At 39.0% G+C, this 21,496-nt stretch overlaps 1 protein-coding gene across 1 annotated transcript; it reads right to left on the reverse strand.

Moving 5' to 3' along the window:
• Nucleotides 1-1,394: 1,394 nt before the first annotated feature.
• On the reverse strand, nucleotides 1,395-19,784 carry pepd (peptidase D). Its single transcript, XM_049601951.1, has 15 exons — nucleotides 19,732-19,784; nucleotides 17,489-17,672; nucleotides 16,812-16,939; nucleotides 14,795-14,858; nucleotides 12,577-12,624; nucleotides 12,074-12,135; nucleotides 10,012-10,056; nucleotides 9,030-9,105; nucleotides 7,955-8,001; nucleotides 6,797-6,865; nucleotides 6,185-6,262; nucleotides 5,761-5,909; nucleotides 5,388-5,572; nucleotides 4,326-4,517; nucleotides 1,395-1,949 (listed from the first exon to the last, which is right to left on the reverse strand). The coding sequence occupies exons 1-15, from the start codon at nucleotides 19,746-19,748 to the stop codon at nucleotides 1,809-1,811; spliced, it is 1,485 nt and encodes a 494-aa protein (XP_049457908.1). The 5' UTR covers nucleotides 19,749-19,784; the 3' UTR covers nucleotides 1,395-1,808.
• Nucleotides 19,785-21,496: the final 1,712 nt, after the last annotated feature.

The following is a 21,496-nucleotide window of genomic DNA, read 5'->3' on the forward strand; positions in this document are numbered from 1 at the left end:
AAAATCGATAGCATTTAAACAGTTTATAGCCTAAGAGGTTCCTGACATCTTGGATTCTTTGGGCGAGTTTTAAACTCAATAAGCTGCTTGATACTTCCATACTTTGGGCGTTTAATTTCATGCTCTGAACGTTTCCTTTCTTTCTGTTCCTTTCATATTTAGTGAGATGACAATTTGAAACATATTTGAGCAAGCACTGAAATATCTGAGAATGGTGTCTGGCAGGTGACTAAGAGAGGGAGAGTGTGTCAGACATGGGATTGGCCAGAAAAAGTTAACAGTCACTGAGACGAGGACCATTTAGGAGCCCTTTAAATACAGCTGGACTATAATGAAAAGCTTCTCGTGAAATGACTTTATCTAGGGGCCAGTTTCTCTTTGTGTCCCACCTGATGTCTCCACTGTCCTTTCTGCATGGCAGTCTATAGCTCGGTTTACTTTTACTTGTGGTTTCTGGGTGCCTGTTGTCCAGCATTGTGCCTGTATTTTTGTTCTGTTCACCATCACTTTTGTGTGCATCTTGCGTGAAAAACGATGAATTGAGATGTCCTTTTTTGGTTGATCTTTGTCTCTTGTTTCATCATGTTTTACACCCTGATTGTTTGGAAACAACATTTTATTTCAGCTGTAATTTACATGGTTGGTATGGAATGATGAAGTTAAAGTTGGCCAAGCTGTTATTACAAAACTGTGGACTATGTCAAGGTACATTTGGAGGTAAGTGGTAAAGATAGTCCCCTTAATCTTATCAGACCAAAGTCAATTTGAAGGAAGGCCTTTGTTCGCCCTGTTGATCAGATGGGCCATCAGCATTATTGGCTGTGATCTGCTTGAGTAAATATTTAACAGCAAAACCTCCCACCTGAAAGTCTTTTATTCCTGAGTGGCAATCATTTGGAAATCACGAACGTTAGCTCATGTATTGTCTGTCTATTTAGACTTGACATGGCTTTGGAGCAGCAGTTTAACCTTAAAATATTTGTGGTATGTTTCCATTTGCAGCAAGTCTGTGTAACATGCAGTTAATTATCATTTCTCATTAAAGAATGACAGTGCTCTCTGGTGATCAATACCTGCAAGTGTGTATTTTACATGTAGGAGACCTTTGTCCAGTAAGTCATCCATATTGAGGCCAATGGCAGCCTTACAACAAACATTTAAAAGTTTCACTTCCTATATTAATCTACTGTATGTGTTAATTTAATGCTCTTTCACCTTTAAGGGGAAGTGTCAGGAAATTAATGTCTTTTAGGGGACAGACAGGCCCCTCTGGTTACTGTCTGATCACATGAAGTTTATAGTCTGATGTACTGACTTGTATGAAAGATTGATCCTACAATACTGACAGAACACTTACACAATAAACCAACTAAATAAACAAAAGTACACAGAGCTGCAAATTAAAAATGTTTATTTATATAATAATTTTACAGCATTTTTGTGAATCAATGTTTATAAAAAGGAACATAGAAGAATAAGAAGTATTCATTTAAAAATCAAATGTTTCTTGTGAAATGTTTCTTTGTCCAGGAGGCACAGAAATGGAGACTTTTAATGTGTTAAAGTGGTTTGTCCTTCAAAGCAACTGCTGACATCATAACTCGCAAAACATTATGACTGCTGTAAAAGAGATTTTTTTGGTTATTTTTGTGTGTTAATTCTACTGCGTAATAAAATTCTTGATTGTGTGTCTGTTATATATGTGAGATATGAGAATGAGAGTAATGACTTTCACCAAAGAATATTCTTTGGTGTTTATCTGTAATCGTCAATGACATCGCAGCATACAGCTCCTTACTGTGAGACATTCAGAATTTCTCACTGAGGATGGGGCTGAAGGTTTTTGCAGTGTTGGCCATGAAGGCCTCGATCTCCTCCACAGTGCGAGGGACGCAGGTCAGCAGCTCCATGCCATTAGCTGTCACTGCAATGTCATCTTCGATGCGAACCTGCACACAGCAGTGACACAGCAGTCAGTCAAACATGGTGGTATCAAAGGAGGAGACTTTCAAAGGTTATGCACAAATGTCAACACACATAAGAATTCACATGTAAAATGAAGAATCTGTATTCACATAGAGGTTTTTAACACAACATTTTCCTTGAATATCATTTAGTTAAGTGTAAATTTATCACAGCCCTTATAAGAAGATTCAACTTTATCTTCTATCATTTCAAAATACTGATTCTTCTCAGCACATTATTTGTGATAATTCCCCAACCCAAGAGCTGAGATCAGATACAGTAAGACCAACAGGGTCAGATACATGAGAGGTTTGGCAAAGACAGGTTGGAGACGAATCCCAAGTTTTGTCATTTTATATTAACTACATATTCAAAAAAGTGGGAAAAAAGGACATTTAAGGTAAACTGTCCTTGTTATATGTCTGTATCATAAACCTTACAACACTACTGCAAGAGGCTTATTAGAGGTACCACTTTAACAGATCTCAGATGTTATGAATTTTAATTAAACTAGTCCATACCCATTGGTAGCTTTGTCACCTTCTACCTATGCCAATCCTCAATGCCTATGTGCAGTTTCACATAGATTGACCATGTCAGTGAGTAGAAAAACATGGGACAGACAGAATGACTGACTGACAGAATGACACACTGACAGTTTCTGTGAATATGTACAGCATACCATACCATGACTTAGTCATACCAAAAATTAGAAAAAAAACCCAACAACATTTGGCCACAGGGGGAGCCACAGCGATCGGTCACATTTTAGCCATTTTTAAGCATTTTTCTGTTGTTATAGTGCCACTCAGTTGCCAGTTAGAGTTACTGTAAATTTCTCCAGTCACCTTGAGGCGTCCTGTTCTACATATCTACCAAGTTTAGTAAAAATCCATATGGCCGTTAGGCCTAGATAAGAAATTAGCTCTCTAGCGCCCCCATTTTGTCTGATGGGGTCAATAATGGAGGGGTCCCCTCAGATTATGTGTGGTCATGTGCTTACAAAGTTGCATGGTGATCGGTGAAACCCTTGAGATGTTATACACCTTTATGTGATGAGCCACGCCCTCTGCAATATTCATTGCCTTATAGAAGCTCAGTTTTAGTAAGTTTTCCAACTTTTGCCAAGAGGGAACTTTAGATATTGGTCCCTAGATTATGTTCACCGAGTTTCATGCAGATCAGTCAAACTTCCTAGGAAGAGATCGATTTTAAGTGTTTTTCAAAAAATTCAAAATGGCAGAAAAATCTTTATAACCTGAAGTTATGGATTCTGGAGGCAAATTTGTTCCTCATGAGGAGGCATCTTTGTGCAAAGTTTCATGTCTCTACGACATACGGGGCATGAGATATGCCCATTCAAAGTTTGCAATTTCAATCGGTTGCTATAGCGCCCCCCTTTGGCCAATTGATGTAATATTGCTTCATTCGCATCCTCCCATGACCCTCTACCACTGTGCCAAATTTCACATGGATTGACCAAGACAGTGAGGAGAAAAACGTGGAACAGACACACCCACACACACACAGAGACACACCCACAGAGAGTTTTCGTCATTATATAGTAAGGTAAGATTCATCATCATCATCTCTGACATAACATTTAATTCATATCTGTGACCTGTATCATACTTTTCAATTCACAAGGGTTTTTTTAAATGAAAAACTGCGAAACAGTCTGCCTTCAGTTGATCAGTTCTGAAATACAGCTCAAAATTTCCATGATATTTCAAGACGTTCACTAGTTCCTGCAGTGTGTGACTTACACCTACAAATCCATGTCTAAAAACAGCTATAGAGGTTTCAAGTGAGACAATTACACTGTATAGATATAGCTTAATAGATTGCTGAACCTTAATTTTCATGCTGTAATACACTGTAGTTTTTACTCTGCATTACTTGAAATTTCCATGCTTTAAGTGACATTAACCTGTCTTTACAGCTTAATTTAGCCTATCACCAAACATGAACGAATAAAATAAAGTGTTGTCCTGTTGGCTTTCTGGTGAGATAATTTCAGAAGTTGTGGGTTTTGTATAAGTGCTGTAAAAATTTTGATTTATCGAAATATTGACTGCACTTTCTTGCTCTCTGTTATTGTTGGTTTACTACAGTCATTGTGCTGTTTACTATTATTGACCAAGAAAAAAAAACTGTCTTTATGTAGCCTTGTTATATCAGTATAATTAAAAATTAAAATTTTATACCCTAAACATTTCCCTGTGGTACTAAATATTGATATTTTTCAAGGTACTGTATCAAAGTTAGAAATTTACAACACTATCCTGTAGACAACCTGATTCATTCACTGTGATTCCCACCCAACAAACAACCAGATAAAACTCTGCAAGCAGACTGACCCCTCCAGAGCCACGAAAGCGAGCCAGAACTTGGTTGTTGATGAAGCAGCTCTGGGTAGGGTTGCTCAGGGCCTGGTCCAGCAGGTGGTTGATGAAGTATATGCCAGGCTCCACGGTGAGGACCATCCTCTCCTGCACCAGGCGGCCCATCCGAAGACTCCTCAGTCCAGGCTCGTTAATACGCTCCACCCCCTGGATAACAGTACAGCTTGTGAAAACTACAGCTACACCGTTAAAAAGACTCTGTACTAACATTTTTTGATAACAGCATTGAGCCAGTATTTATATTTTGGATGAAATATAATGAAGTATATCTGTAGGCTGGACTAAATGCTCCCTGAGCCCAGACTCTGCTACAGGAAACATTTTTCAAGCGCTAAATGTTTTTTGTCAGTCAGTTCGTAGGTCTGTAACATATATCAAAGTTTCTCTGCCAGCTTCAAATAAAGACTTTCATTTGATGGCGTTTCAGCTGTTCACTGCTCAAAACTTTTCTACCCAGACAGGAAGACAGACAATTCTAGTTCAGACTGTGATTAAAGATGAATGATGCCAGTTCATTAAGTCATCTCATGTAGGTCTGACTATCTCACTGAAACTAGCCAACAGTATTGTTTATTGTGTATGCACAGACTGCCTGAGCACTGTGTTCACATTCAGCGAGCCCTGCTTCTAAGTGTTCTTCACATCCTGACATTTTCTGCTGCTGAACACTCAGCAGTTCCACTGGAGCTTCTGAGGTTAACTGTCTTCTCTATTTAGTTGTCAGAAGCGCACAACTGTGCAAAATCCTCCCACCACAACCTGGAACCGTCTGTGTTCAGACAACATTTTACTTTCCCCCTCTCTCCTGTCCTCATCCTGAACCTGTTCCTGCAGCTTGGCCTCTTTTTGTTCCGCTCTCACTTCTGCACCGAGAGTTTCTTCATTATTGATGACACATCAATATTGGAGGAACAGGAATGTGTTATCTTCTTCTGTCTGGAGACTTTGACTGTTACAGCTCTAACAATGGTTGGTTGTGATGGGGGCAATCTCAGAATTTAAGTCTTCTTTGCCCACCTCGGGGTATCCTCCCACATCGTGCACATCGATGCCCAGCAGGTGCCCCAGGCCGTGGGGCATGAAGACGGAGCCCATGTGGACCTTCATCATGTCCTCCACGCTGCCAGTCAGGATGCCGATCTTCACGAGCTCCTCCAGGTGAACGCGGTCAGCCAAGCGGTGCATGTCGGTCCACTTCACACCTTTAACACAAGCACACAAAAGAAGTTTCTTTGACCTGGACTTTAAATCCAAGTATCCATGTTGATATTTTTTCCATCAGACAGCCTCTCTAAATGTAGGTATGAATTTAACCGGTTTACATTTTACTTACACAAGTAGTTACAGTGACGCTTACTCAATTGTCACTACAAGACTAAAAGATGATAACCTGGTTTGATGGCAGCCATGACAGCTCGGGAGGATTTGAGCACAGCCTCATAGATGGCCCTCTGGTCTGGAGTGAACTTGCCGTTGGCTGGGAAGGAGCAGGTGATGTCTGAGGAGTAGCAGTAGTACTCTCCGCCCATGTCGAACAGACTGCACAGGGCCAAAACATCAGAACTGATTCAGTCACATTTATCTCCAAAGTGCTTTGGGCTTTGTGTGCAAGTGTTTTTGAGTTTTTTCACAGAGCTACAAATGTGAAACACTACAGATCACAGGTGAAACAGTAAAGTACTAATGCCACTTGGTGGCACTTTAACAAAGAGCATTACAACAGGTGTGCAACAGCTTCCACTTTAGCAGTTAGCAGGCAGCTCCAGGAGTCGCATAAATCAGCTTAATGTTAAGAATGATTGAGAGCTACTCACCACATGTCTCCATCCATAATTGTCTTTTCATTTGGAGCACCAGCGTGGCCATAGTGGAGAACGGAGGAATTATGGCCCCTGTTGTTAAACAGTAACACCATACGTGATATGAAAAGACATATAAATAGTATAAATATGATTAACTACAACACTACAGGGTGCTAACTGCATTGAATGTGACATAAATAAAGCTACCATGAAAACTAATTTGAATTAGATAACATATTTTACTGCAGCATCAAAGGAGTGTTTCATCAATTCATCAATTTACCTTTACCAACATGTTCCTTTAAAGAATCACTGAGATAATCAGGTCTCAATTTAAAACAGGGAAATATCTTTCATCCACTAACCACTGATCCCCAGGAAGTCCTCATTGCACATGGCCTTTAATACAAAAGGCCAAAGCGTGATTACACAGTGTCCAAAAATACTTCATCCATAATGATGCTGCTAGCTAACAGTAAGCCTGCAACAAGGAGAAAGTTGATGTATTGTTTACTGCCTGGATAATGCAACTTCCTCTGCATCCTAAACTCTACTTTGTTTACATGTATAATTTCAGCTTCAGTAACAAATTCAACAGCTCAAAATGAACTGACAAAGCCTTACGTTCCGCAGATACAGGTGTACGAGGTGTGGCGCATCCCTCCCTTAGTGTAGCAGTAATGCTGGAACAGGCTGCAAAGAAGGAAAAAACACAGCAGTCCTTCAGAGTAAAACCCCAGTGAGAGAAAGGAAACTAAACCATTTCAGCACAGCAGAGATCACAGAAAACAGCAATTAGCTGAAGGACTTCAGCTGCCCTCTCCCTGACTCCGTGCCTTTTTAGCATTCACTCAGCACACGTTCTTTAATCATCGCACGTTCAAGCACATCAAACACGTCTGTGGATTTGGACGGCATCACTAAGTTGTGTAAGACGACGAGTCTGCGTTTCCTGGTGCTTCTAACGCAGCGCAGGGAAATGAGCGTGAATGACAGCTGAGATACAGTACAGACACAAACAAACAAATACTATTAAATTACCATTCAAATCACTCTTTGTGTGTTTTGCTCCCAGCTTGACTTTAAAAGCTACAAGCAGCCAATAATGGGTTAGATGTGTTTCTGGTGAGTCAGAAAATGTCACTCTTGTTGATTTCCAACATGACAAAAACTGAATCTAAATTGATCTTCCATTTGATTATAACCCAACTCCTGTAATATTTGATCTATCTGGCATTTCATTCTATATTTCATACACTTTTCACAATGTGTTTTTTACTCCAGAGCATAAAGGAAAGGGCTAACTGCACCTGACAGGGCCTGGTCTACCAGTGTAAAGTGCCAATAAGCAAGAGCCCCATAGTACTCACTCCAATGCACTTATAGTAACAATAATATAGTTACTGGAGTGTCAACATGCACTGAGGTCTGATGTTTCCTTTTGTTCTCTCTCTGACCCAGTGGGGTGTAATCCAGACAAATAGTTCATCACCCGCTGCTCATTTCACATGTCAAAATCAAGAGTTTACCTAACCAAGTGATACTGACTTAGTGAATAAAGTGACTGTGTTAGCACATAATGTCAAAATTAAAATGAAAGTGTCGAGGGAAGAGTGGTACTCCAAATGCTAAAGATTATTTAATTATTTATATCAGACTGTTTGAAAGTAAAATATTTCTTTTAAAAAGGGCTGCTTCAATCTCCATGTTTACTGTAAATGTAACTGTACATGTAAAAGAGTAGACAAAAAAGAAAATCCATTGACAAAAGGGACCACTTACCTCTCCATTTCATATTCCTTCTGCCCAGGTTTCACGCTCTTCATCACCTACAGAGACAAAGTGGGATTATATGTGTTTCGATAAAACTGTCACTGACTCTTTTGAAACTGATCTCATTGTTCACCCTACAGTATGCACAAAGCACCAAAAGCCTAATTCATTTCTGTGTGGCTCAAAATGCACACGACTCCCTGAGAATGTCACACCCAACGCTCCTCTCTGACATGACATGTAACAATTTGCAATGTAATGATTTATTAATTATATGCTGTTTACTTTTAGTTTATAAGTAGGTAAAAACATTTTTTCTGAGGTACTGTGTTATTTGTGGAGCTTCTCTTGTAAATTTCTTTTTCCCCCTCCTTTGTTTATGTGATTCTTCTGGGCGTCCCCACTTTTAACACAACACAAAAACCACAATGAACAAAATGAAATGTGAATTATTCCCTCAAGCACATTCTGCAGGATTTATGCAAAGTTGGCATAAAGAGCTCAAAAGTCAGCGAGAGTGCCCTCAAGCACTTGCTGATTTGGGAGAACATTTTCTTTTCACACCTACGGGAAGGTTATACCTGAGTATGTGCCAGAAAGGGTGTATGAAAATGTCTCATGATCACACTCGTAACAATGGAGGAACAACAGAAGGAAAACAGTAGAGTGCTCATGGTGGGTGGCTTCAGAGGACAGACATTGAGATATTAAACTGCTGCTAAACCCCTGAAGAGGTTATTGGTGGTGTTAAAGTGAAATCCTGTGCAGAAGTAAAACATTGCTTTAATGTTACAGCTTATTGGTCAAAGGCTATCTCTGGTAACTGCCGGCCTCCGAGCTACTGGATGGAGTTAAAATCGATAACATTTAAACAGTTTATAGCCTAAGAGGGTCCTGACATCTCAAATCCTTTGGGGCGAGTTTTAAACTCAATAAGCTGCGTGATACTTCCATACTTTGGGCGTTTAATTTCATGCTCTGAATGTTTCTTTTCTCTCAGTTCCTTTCTTTATTGTTTGAAAATTTAAAACACACCAATTTGAACACCCTTTCAGATGCTCCGTCTATCCAAGAATGGTCTTACCATTTTATGGGCTTCACTGGAAATCCTGTTGGTATAGCGGAGGACCTCCAGCTCCATATCAGTCTTAATCAGACGGCTGCAGGAAGACAGAAACAAGACGTGAGAGAGCTGCTCTCTGTTTCCGATCAATAAACTGCCAGTATTTCAAATGTACAGACAAAGAGTATACAGAAATCACAATACTCTCACATTGAGCTAAAGGAAGAAAGAGAGACTTTGTTGAAGTTCATCTTTCTACTATGATAATACAGTAACTGATGTAGAGAACAAATGTCTAGCAGATGGTCCTCTATCTCTCCCAGGAACACTGTATATAAATGAGACCTGTCGTTTCTTGAAATTCCAGAAGAAAACTCCCATCATCTACTGTTGCAGGGCTGCTAAAAATGCCATATTAGAGTTAGACCATATTAGAATTGAAGTTTTGTTGCCTGGTGATCTTACCATTCCACATTCAGTCATTAGGAAAGCAATAGCTGCACCTTGGGTGGCATGATACTGGAGCATATTAATAATTTTTAAAATAACAGAACAGAACCAACTAACACAAGGCAGTGGTAACCAATAGTAACGCTAATGAAAGTTAAAAAAAAACTCAGCCCATTATAAACAGAGCCATGTGAGCTCTGCAGAGAGAAGGGGGCAGAGGGGTTCAATCAAGTCTTTCTCCCCAGGAGGTGTGCCTGAAAAGCATTCGTCCTTATTTCAGAAAATGTCAATTCATCTGGAGGGTGCAAACTCTAATGCCAAGGACAACAAGGCAAGCACGAAGTCCATTACATCTGTGCGGACTGGCTTCTCACTCTGCGAGGGAAAATAACAAGCCAAAGACAAGCTCCTGTTTCTGATTGCAGACACACAATTACCTGAGTGGGCAGCAGTAATATTTAAGGTTTGTGAGTTAAAAGTGGCAAAATCTGTCTGGAGAACTTTTAGGCAATGAAGGAAGAGACTACAGTTCAGTCTTTGTTTAATCACTTACCATTCCACAATGACTGGGTGTAAAAGGGTGTTGTTCACTTGGAAGCTAAAAAAAGACCAAGAAATAGTCACATTAAAAACATAAATGAAGCGTTGGTTCAGTGAGGAAGATCTCTACCCCCATGTTCTACATTTATTCCTGTGTGAGTGACTGTCTGCCACGTCCTGCTGTTCTGTTTTTCTCAGTCACTTCCTCTTTCCTTTGGTGTCAAAATCCCTGCATTCACAATTCTGACATCATCACTTGATCTTTTTGCCTGTGTTTCTAAAGCCAATCAGTTCCCAATTTTTTTTTAAAGGGTAACTGGTATTTTTTCAACCTGGTCCACATTTTCCCATGTTCTTGTGTCTAAGTGTTTGATGGGAACAATAATTTTTGAAACTGGTCCAATACTGAGTGATGGGGCTGCAGCCGGCAATGATGAAACGGGCTGTGTAACCAATTGGGGCAACTACAAGTGCTTGTTTTTGCCACCGACTAGCTCAGGTTATTATTCTAAGTGTCTGACAACTTTATGGAAAAGATCCCTACAGTGATAGACCTTTTTATTCAAGAGTAAGATGCGTTTTGTTTAACCAGAAACAGCCCCATAATTGCAATCGCCATACCCACCAGACTCCATTTAAATTAATAATATTTTAGTATGAATAGTGCCAGCATATTGTCACACCTGACTGGGTGAATAATTTCAACCAAACCCGAGATGGTAATTGTTGGGACAGAGAAAAGACAAACCAAGATGGCTTTTGTGAGTTTTATTTTGTTTCTGTTGATTTTTAATAAAGTATTTGTAACACTTTACTTAAAGGCATCGACATAAGGGTGACATGACACTGTCATAACTATGACATGACACTGTCAATAACTTGTCAAACATTATGTACATGTCATAAACGTTTATGACTGCTGTCATGAACCTGTCATTCGGTTTTTGTAATGACAAGCTGACATTGTTTGGGTTGTCTTGATTATGACAACTTGATATTAATTAAAAGTGACATTACCAGAAGATGTCTTTGTCATGACAAGTTGACATTAAATTTGTTTGGGATGTCCTTATTATGACAACTTGACATTAACCAGGATGACATTAGCAGAAGATATCTTTATCATAACAATAATAATCATTATGTCAACTTGTCATTAACACAAAAAGAGGTGCATTTCTTGTTAATGTCAAGTTGTCATGACAAAGACATCTTCTGGTAATGTCATCCTGGTTAATGTCAAGTTGTCATAATCAAGACAACCCAAACAATGTCAACTTGTCATTACAAAAACCGAATGACAGGTTCATGACAGTGTCATGTCACTCTTACTGTACGTAGATACCTTCAAGTAAAGTGTTACCAAGTATGTTTTAGGGTGATAAAATTATTGTTTGGTGAAGTGAAGTTTGGTGGGTTGTTGCCATTAGTCACTTAGACATCACAACATGGAAATATAGAGGCCAGGTTGAAAAATACCACGGTTACCCCCGACAACCAACCTTCTCTCCATAAACACCATCAACTACAGGATGTCCAAGGGGAAAGTCCAAACTGAAAGTTTCCACCCAGCCCTGCCAGCAGGGAGGTTCACAAGGAAAATAATTCCCTGATGACTGGCCAGCAACCACCTGTTGGTTGGGCATACACCTAATAAAGGGTCTTCATAATGATGGAGTCTGAATGGCAATACCTCAATAGATAATTTTATATGCTTGCAAATCAAATGCAATTTGATGCCAATGAGTGTATTAGCTTTGAAATAAGTACACAAGACTTCTTTTTCAAAGCAGCTAGGGTCAGAGTGTTGAATAGATAAAATGGAGTCATGTAAAAAACAACACAGACCAGCGCTAAGAACAACAGTAGCATTGCCATTAATTGATAACTAACAAGCAAAGCGAAATTATTTGCTTAATTAAATTCTATTTAGAATTAGGTTAATCAGAAACAATCAGTATGCATGAGAGTCTGTTGTGTCCTTGGTTAAAAAAGACAAAAAAACCCCCAAAGATAATAACCTCCCCAAACAAAGTAGAATTGTGTAAATGCAAAGTGGTGCCAATAAAACATACCGACTAATTCCTTCAAAGGAGGCTTCACGGCAGATGCTTCCACTGTCTGTGTTCTGACCTCGCTGCATGGAGGAAAAACAAACACAAAAACAAGTGAAATCAACACCAAGTGCATACAAATGTCACTATGGTGCATTACACCGGTTTATATTCAGGCTGATGATCTATTTTATAATGGCAGATGAACAATCTATTGAATGCTGTATAATTGGTAAAAAGAGTTAACAATGAAAGGGACACTGTTTTTATTTTTGATATGATGAATGAGGTGGCAGCAAACGTCAGGCAGGGCAAGGAAGGGTGAGGCAGAACTATTTGGACCTTTAACAGACCACCATTCTTAAAGGTGGTTCAGTAAAATACTCCCATACTGTACTTGAAGAATTGGTCCCGTGACCAGTCACCTGATATTAAATAAAACTGTATATCACTTGCTGTAATCGGGTAGAAATGAGTGATGCACCATTCTAACTACACTCTACGCAGAAAATCTGACAGCATACCAGCGTAAGGAGCACTGCTGGTCTCAGGTTGGACAGCACATCAGCAACCTGCAAGGAAGCAGACAGGGATTAATTAGAAGACCAAGACACAGAGTGGAGAAGCAGCAACAACAAGCACCAGTTTCTTTCTGCTCTCAGTCTGCAGAATAAAGGTCACTCAGACAGACACCGCCGTGGCTACGTGGTCTCTCTGGTACTCATGACAAACCTCAAGCGACTTTATAACTCCTCTGCCAACGGCCTAAATGCCAGATAACAGATCCCCGAATCAGCGCTCACAGACACTGGTGATATTTGAGAATTGTTATTATTAATAACACCACTAAAATTGACTTCCTAACATTCACTGCAGAAAAGCCCTCACTAACACCAAAAAATCTAAATTGCAGCTTAATTTTGAGATGTTTGAATAATCGCTATTCAGCTTAAAAGTTTTAAACGCCGTTGTGAGGATATCAGTCTCAGTTCAACAGTGATTCAGTGAGCTATTAGCTGCAAAAATAACTTCAACCTTTAAAAAAGAGGTTGCCTCAACCACTTAATCAAAAACCGGACTGTTTTTTTTTCTTGAAAATATCTCATTACGAGACATTTGAGCTTTAAATGTATTTCATGCATGAATAAGATTTGCTCGTGTGTGCAGGAGCTGTGAACCACTTGAGTATAACATGTTTGTCAGTCAACTGAAGCCAGACAGAGGAACTATAAAGATTGCAAGGCGATGAGGATTTTTCTGGAGTATAATACAAAATGAATGTGAACACTCCTGGGGTTTTCTAAAGTAAAGAGCTTACTTGCAGCAAAACAAAATAGGGTTGAGGATGTAAATGTGACTACCAGCACATACTTTAAAATATAAAAAAAAATATAGGTATTAACAAAACTCTGTCAACAATAAATAATGAAGTTAAACACCAGCCTGATACTTAAAAAGGATGAAAAACACATTATTCACATTTTTTTCCCTCCATGAACTGCTGCATTCAAGAATCTAAAGGAGAACTGTTTGCATGTTAAGCAGGGGAACGCTGATATAACAGTGTGTGTGCAACACCACACTCCATGTCTCAATGTTTGAAAAATAGAAAACTACTCAAATATTCCTGCCCTGGTTCTGATATAGAAAAAGAAAAGAAATATTGTTCTCTTTTAGTTTCTTCTGTAGGCAGCATCGCCGGCTGAATGCTGAACCTCGGCAACTGATGTCTTTGATGAGATGACAGTATTGGTTAAACAAATGCAGAGGCAGTTATTATTTGATTCAATGTTTTCTAATAATATACTGCAGTGTTGAACTGCTATTGCTTCACGGTAGAATTGTCTGTTGATTGAAGTGATAATTAGCATCCTAACCTGTGACTAATTAGGAAATCTAACACCTCAGGCAAACGCAGAGATGTAAAAATACTTGAAATATCAGCAGGATGAGTCATCAAGCGGTCACAGTGTAAATATAGAAATGAATGTACAACTGTATGTGATGCTTTCAAACACAAACTTCTAAGTGATTTGTTGGCCAGCGAAAGCTGTTATAGAATAGTCTGATTGTTTTGATTTGTCAACAGGCACACCTCCGAAATAGCTCTGGAGCTGCCAACCCTCAAATATAGCTCCACTGGGGATCTGCTGTCAACATTTATATACATGACTATTTTCCCAAACTTTCAAAATAAGTGAATAAGGACAGTGTGAACAGGAATGTATCTGTTAGCTAGATTATAATGAACAGAATGGAGCTTCAGGTTACACATTTAAAACAGAATTCAAAATTAAGGTCCTCAGGGAATGTTGGTGGCTGACCTCTGTCAGGAGTATGCACAATGATGACTGTTCTAATAAATAAATTATCAGTGTGATACTCCATGTGCTCTGTGTGAGCCCAACTACTGTCCACATTTTCTCAGTCAATAGCCATGATGTAACAGACTGCATGCTATGTACTACAAATCAGGCAATGACACCTTTTACTATAGAAGGTCCTAATACAAAATGAATATTGGTGCTACTATCTGGCACCACTGATATCTCTGCCAGGACGTTCACATAAAAGAATGATGACTTTCACCTTTAAAAACTGTCTGTGGAGGCACTCGTGTCCTTTACTGTAACTTCATGGAAGGTGACTTAACATCAAGGTTCAGTTACTGCACAGAAAAAAGGTCACACATGCACACACACCCCACACTGTGAAGTCACGCAGCAACACAGGCAGACTTACATCACAGGCGTAATGCACCTCATCAACAGCATACTTCCCCTTGAAGTGCTCTTTTGAATAGATCCTGTCAACAGATGCAAAAGACACAACTGGTAAAGACAGGAACAGATAACAAAGACTTACACTCCATAGGGGACATCACATCTCACAGGTGCTTTATTCAATCATTTCTATTTTTCAGGACTTCGTCAGTCAGTTTGCTCATGATGACTTCATGTCATTGTTTCCTGTTTTTGTTTTAGTGCTTTTTTTGATGTACCAACATATTGGGGTCCTGGATGGCCCTGGTCAAAACACCCAATTCCGCATATGCAGTTCATGTTTTGTTCATGCTTGCCATGGGCCCTAATTTAAAGTAACACACACAATCGGGGGGAGTGGGGGCACTCATCAGTCAGTACAGGTCATTTTAAAGGAGACACAGACACACACAGACTTCCTCATGTGCTCTTTTGATGACCCAAAATACTCTTCACTACAGTAAGATGATGTACAAAGTCAGAAATATATTACAAAACTTCATATCAAAATATTTTATGACTATCAAATTCAGTTTATCGTTTCATGTAAAACTCCACCTGCTGCTCTAGACATCCAACACTCGGCTGGAAAAACCACTCGAAAAAGATGTTGCCTTTGAACCCAAACAGACAGGAAGGCAAACTTTTGCTCCTCCTGACACATGCCAGAATGCCCTGAAAATAGCATGAGCCAAGCTGTGTGCTATAACAAGACTGTAGTGTGAAAAATATAAAATTTGAATTACCTGTATCCAACCTTAATTTTGACAGGGGGTCATACTGAGACCAAGGTCTCTTTTTACTTTTGGATTAAAAAACAAAGAAGTTTGAATGACTGTGGGTTTATTTCAATATTTCATGTTGGGTAAAAAATGGCCCTGATTAAAAGGTGAAACGCTTATTAATAATAATACTAATAATAATAAAGTAGACCCGTCTGCAGGCCAGGGACCACTTTGTGTCAACGGGTATTTATACATCTGAGTGAAAATGACAAAATGACATGTGGAGTTCCCCAAGGCTCCAGTCTCGGGACTCTTCTGTTAAACTGTGATTGGATGTGCCAAAATGTCCTCCCATTAAAGCAAAGATAAAAGTTTTACCATGCAAATATAACACAAATCATGTTTACTTAAAATGACTGAAAACTACATGATACCAAAATCAAAGGATGAAAATTAACCCTTTAAGTACTAATGTGGATTGTACTTGGGATAAAAGCTGCAATTTGTAGTCAAGAAAGATGTATATTTACCATTACAATATGCAAACTAACTGTTACTTTCCTAACTTAATGTTAATATTTTAGGGTTTTTTGTTAGACGACAATATTACATGACTAATAATGTTTTGAGAAGAAATAAGTTAACGCTTTGGTTGTTTCTCTGAGTCTTTTATTCTTAGGGTCTCCAGGGACCCAAGTCAGTAGTCCTTGTATTTTACGTAAATACGTTAGTAGCATGAGGGTAAAGGACTCAATCTCTGAAAACATAACAGATGAGTTATGTTACATTTCCGAGAGACATCGGCAGAACTTAAGTATTCAGGACAAAGATCAAAAGGGAGAAGCAAAACTAATGAAGAAGCCAGCACTTTAAAGTGCTGATCAAGTAACTCCTGAGTGGAAAAGGAACTTTTATGGTTTATAGCAAACACGTAACACGGTCAAGTGTCTTACTTCAAGATCAATATGTCCATGTGTAAAAGTCTTTGTCATCTAAAAAGTTTGTGTCATTTTAAAGCTGTATTTTTTACCTTTGCAAGAGGATTAATAGTTATCTTCATTGTTTGTTCGTTTTTTATCTTAAATGGTTCTTGGTGGCATTTACAATAAATTCTAAGAAATAAAAACGCTCATATGAAAACATGTTCATACTGGGTGTAAAAGATGTAACTGTGTAGCACATGACTTTGTCAACCCTTTCTTCAAGTTACAGCTCGCGGCTATGACGACTGTTGGCCCTGCACACAGCTCTTTGAAGATTAGTGTGACTCACTCTCCCATCCAAGTAGCATAGCTTTCAGGCAGTTTGGGAACAAAAAGGATGGATTTCCCAGAGTCCACATCAATGGCTCCATAACAGTCAGGCTCGGTTACTCCAAAAGCCCAGTGGAAGAAAGACTCCTGCAGAATTGAAAGAATCAGCCACAGTATTAGTGAGGGAGATTATAATAGTCAGCCAGAATAAAAAGTCTGGTCAGATTATTACATAGAAAAAAAAAAGGCGACCTTGCTTAGACCAGTTCACGGAGGTGAACACAGAGCTCAACATCAAAACAAACTTTCAATGTACTTTGTTTTTTGTTCAAAACCTATTATAGTCTGATGCTTAGATGGGAGAGTTTGAAAAAATTAAATCATGAACACAAGTAATTTCTTTGCAAAGTGGCTGGCCTATATATTTTGACAAAGCGAGAAGATTAGCATTACCAGAGAAGCTGAGAACTGGACTTTACTTTAGGAGAAGCCAGGTAACTTTTTTTATTACACCTCAATAGCTTTAGGGACTGGGCACAGCCAACTGAAAGGAGACTGACACAGGACATGCCAGAGGGACTTAAACTAACTGCTGGCTTGGGGATCATGGATAGATGTGATAAATAAAAGCAAGACCTTGCCCCCATGTCAGCCTCAATCTTGCACTAATTCCAGTGTCAACTTAAGACCACCAACCTGTCTGAAAAGGAGGTCTGTGTCCGTGCAGTACCTCTGCTTCTGCTCTCCTCCCTGCAGCACCACCACTGACTGCGCCACCACTCCGTTTTTATCTTTCAGCCCTTTGCACAGTCGTCGACGGTTCTCTACAAACAGGGCAGCAGACACCCTCAGGGTGTCGTTACCCAGCCAGTATACAGGTCTGAAAGGACAGGGAGACAGAAGATAGGGTGGCATACTGGTTGGGGCGACTGACTCTCAACTGAAGTACTCTAGGTCAAGATTAGAATTGCCCTGTCATACACAAACAAGCCTAAAAAAACATATTTTTTTTCCCACACTGTGCCTTCCATTATTCAACTGTTCTCCAATATTGTAGTGCTGATATTATTTCCACTTGAATAATTTGACAATTTGACCCCTTTTTCTGAAATATGATAATCAAAGTTTTGATAGCAAATCCTGTAAGCAAATTCAAGAAAACCGTTTATCCACTTAGCAAAGAAAGGGGACCCATATGTTTTTTGTTCTCTCTGGAGGTAATCCTCAGGATTTAGTCAGTATATTTCAGGTTACGAGGTGGGTGAACTGCTGCCCAGACTGCCTTCACAGAGAGTTAAGACAGAGATGTAGACAGATAGAAATCCTTGTAACTGATAGGTCTTGGTTATAAATCTCTGGTCTCTGGCCATGGCTTTGGAGATAAGATAACAAACCTGACATATCTGATTCAGCCAGGACTGTACCAAAGGTTAATCTATAACCTCTTAGTATTTTATGGCTCAAGGATTTCGGTATCATTCACCGCTGGCTGAGTATACAGGTGTAGCTGTGTATCTGTGAGGACGGATCAGCCGCAGTGAGGTGCTAAATTATGTTTTTTATTGGAGGAGGTAGACACAATCACGTACTGCACTGCAATCCAAATACCCTGCAGAGGAATAGCTCAGGGACAAAAATTTAAAAAAAAAAAAAAAGCCTTGTGAAATGTATTATATTGACTTTTTTTTAAGGATTGTGTCAGTGAGATACTTATTACAATATGTTAATTTTCGAAGGATGAGTTTGTGGTGATGTTAACGGATTACATAATGTCATAAGATGTGTGTGATGTGTGTTCCAACCTCTGGCAGACATCACATTATATCTGCTGATTGCTGACAACTTTTTGATTACCGCAGCAGATTCTCATACAGTGTTATCTAATGGTCACAGGAAGTCTACCTGCGTTGTGTCATTGGAAACTGAATCTTGTTCTGTTGAAATCTCTGGATAATCATTTCCTGATCTCACCATGATTTAGCAATGGTTTTTCTATGCTCATATAATACATAACTAAACTGCTGGCTTTCCATACTATTGCGATTCAAAGCTTTCAGTGCACATGTACAACAGGTTCGGCAGATACTGTATGCACGTAAACTGCTGCATTACCATTCACCAACAACACAGCAGTTTTTGTAGGTTTTTGTAGGTCCAAATTATTGTAATAACATTATCAATTAATCATTTAACCTCTGGTTTATTTACCTAACCAGATACTGCACTTTTTAAACACAAAACATCTCTATGACATGTAGGTGCACTAATGGGAAGAATTAACTACAGCGATGAGACAATGGTACTGCTGACAGTCACACACCAACTATAAATACATACACACAAGGATGCTGGTGCAGTTTTTGGTAACATATTCACATTCCCAAATTGGGGGTTGGGATCCAAAGATGAATGTAAGGGGAAATACTGGATACTTTCATATCTTAAAAAAAGCTATGTGAATTTACTGTTGAAAGTAATGGGGTTTTCAAAGCAGCTAAGCATGCTTATTTCAGTTTTTAATATTAAGAATTTTGAAGTTAGCTAAATACCTGTACAGTTAGTTTTTACTGAACACAGCTGAGAGTTTGCTAGCTCCAGTTTTTTGTTTAAGAAACTGACAGTGCTTTTTATTTTGCCTGTTTCGAAAATGTCTTGTAGCATATCTCCTCAGACTTCAGACATGTAAAAAGTTCACTACACCCACCCCAAACTGAACTTAAAAACGTTCTGGTAGCAGCCAGGTTGACAGAGACAGTGCTGACACTGGCAGCACATCTGCCTGGTAACAGCTTTATTATTAGACACTCTCGCGAGCTCAGCGACGTAACAGCTTTATAACAGTACATGCGAACACCACTCTATTAATTTTCAGAAGCTATAAAATAAACACACTTTCTAGTCAGTCATAGCGCTGTCATAAGTCAGAAAACTCAACTCACTGTGGCGCTGCAGCCATGTTGATGCGCTGGTCCAGACTGTCACGTGTTGACAGAGTCACGTGAGTTTTGTACGGCCTTTCGCCAATCAGGTGACGTGGCATTGTGCTGCATTCATGTCTTCGGGAAACTCCAGCTTCAACAGTAAAGTTACATTGAGAAGCTCTTCTGATGTTATTTTTTTCAACTTCGACTGTCGTTAAAAAGTGCTGCAGTCAATAAGAAAAAACCCCAAAACAAAATACCATGTAATAAATAATAAATCTTAAAATGGAGCGCTAAAATATGGAGGGGGTCTGAACAGTGTAGACCAACGTGCTACTATTGAATAAACCAGTACAATCCCTCACCCCCTGAATGTCACATTATTGCAGTCGCCTGCACTCCTGTAGTTACCAATTTTCAAACTGGTGGTATTTAATAGGGGGCAACAAGTACACAAACATGTGCAGAGAGTAATACAAAAACAAAATGCAATATATTTTTGTGACCGAATGTACACAGTTTAAGGTTTTTGACACATGATTCATGTTTTATATGCTACCATATTAGTTTTTACATATATTGCAACAACTGTAATGCTTTGCTAAGGTATAAAGTGAAGTCCACTGAGAGCTACACTGCCTTAATGTGTAGATATTGTTGCTTTGATATGTTATTATTATAAATGTACCTAAAACAACCCTTTAAAATGATTTTCTAAAAGGCTATAATATAGCTACAGAGTTATGGAGACCACCTCTCAGATCCCTGTTTATGTCTTTATCATTTGAGCTACATCTACAGTTAGCCATTTGATTATTTATTATTTTTCTCTAATCCAAAGAGGAATAAAACAGTTAAGAGGTGATGTGACCTTGTGGAGTCACACAGGAGATGTGGTTTCAATTCTATTTTATTTTTTTCTTTTGTCATGTGCTGAGGAAGTGAAATTATCCATGGTCATGAATATAAATAAGCCCACACTAACACAATTAGAACGTGTACTATAATCTGCAGGGAACACACAATGTGTTTATAGGCTACTTTCACATGCATATACTGTACACCAGACGCTATTAATTAATTATTCATTCACAAATTGTTTCTGGTGCTTCGTCAGTGAGTTTTACCAAGCAAGGCTTGGTTTATACCAAGTGTAGTCTGCTAAATTCATCATTTACAGGTTAGAAATGAACTAAGAAAGGAGCAATCTTTATACCATCAAGTGCACTGGTGTTAAGAAACCCACTAAACACAGGCAGCTTCTAATTCAGCTGTAACATGAGACAACATAACTATTCTTTTTTTCCAGACAGCAGTGACTAATCTGACAAACATTTGGCTTTTACTTGCCTTTAAAACTGCAGATAAATATACTGTCATATATCTGTTCCACCCAGTTGGTAAGAGAAAGCCAGATACTGCACAGAAGATCCTGCCACTATTAATGCCCTAATATCCTGAAAACAAAGTAAGATGAGAGACCTTCAGAGTCACATATCAAAAGGACAGTGTAGTATACTGTCCCTCTTGATTTGATTTTGCTGTGGTGCTTTTACAGTAAAAACAGTAGGGGGAGATGCAACTCTCCTTTGTCACAATGCAGGGAGAGAACTTGAGAAATAATTAATTATTATGAGTGACTGCAGATACACAATGCAGGTAACTTTAAACAATGTGTCATAAAAGACAGCATCCAGACATAGATGACAGACTGTCAAGAGGGTTGACATACTTACAATGAAAGATGAGTAGTGTTCACTGAGATGACAGGGAGCTATGGTAA

This window comes from Epinephelus fuscoguttatus, linkage group LG2 (assembly GCF_011397635.1).
Source record: "Epinephelus fuscoguttatus linkage group LG2, E.fuscoguttatus.final_Chr_v1".
NCBI lineage: Eukaryota > Metazoa > Chordata > Actinopteri > Perciformes > Serranidae > Epinephelus > Epinephelus fuscoguttatus.

Excerpts from the sequence above, each read along its gene's own strand:
- pepd (XM_049601951.1), bottom strand. Across the intron at positions 6,866-7,954 it reads AAGGAATATGAAATGGAGAG|CCTGTTCCAGCATTACTGCT; the intron begins GTAAGTGGTCCC and ends CCTTCTTTGCAG. Across the intron at positions 5,573-5,760 it reads CATGGCTGCCATCAAACCAG|GTGTGAAGTGGACCGACATG; the intron begins GTTATCATCTTT and ends CTTGTGTTAAAG.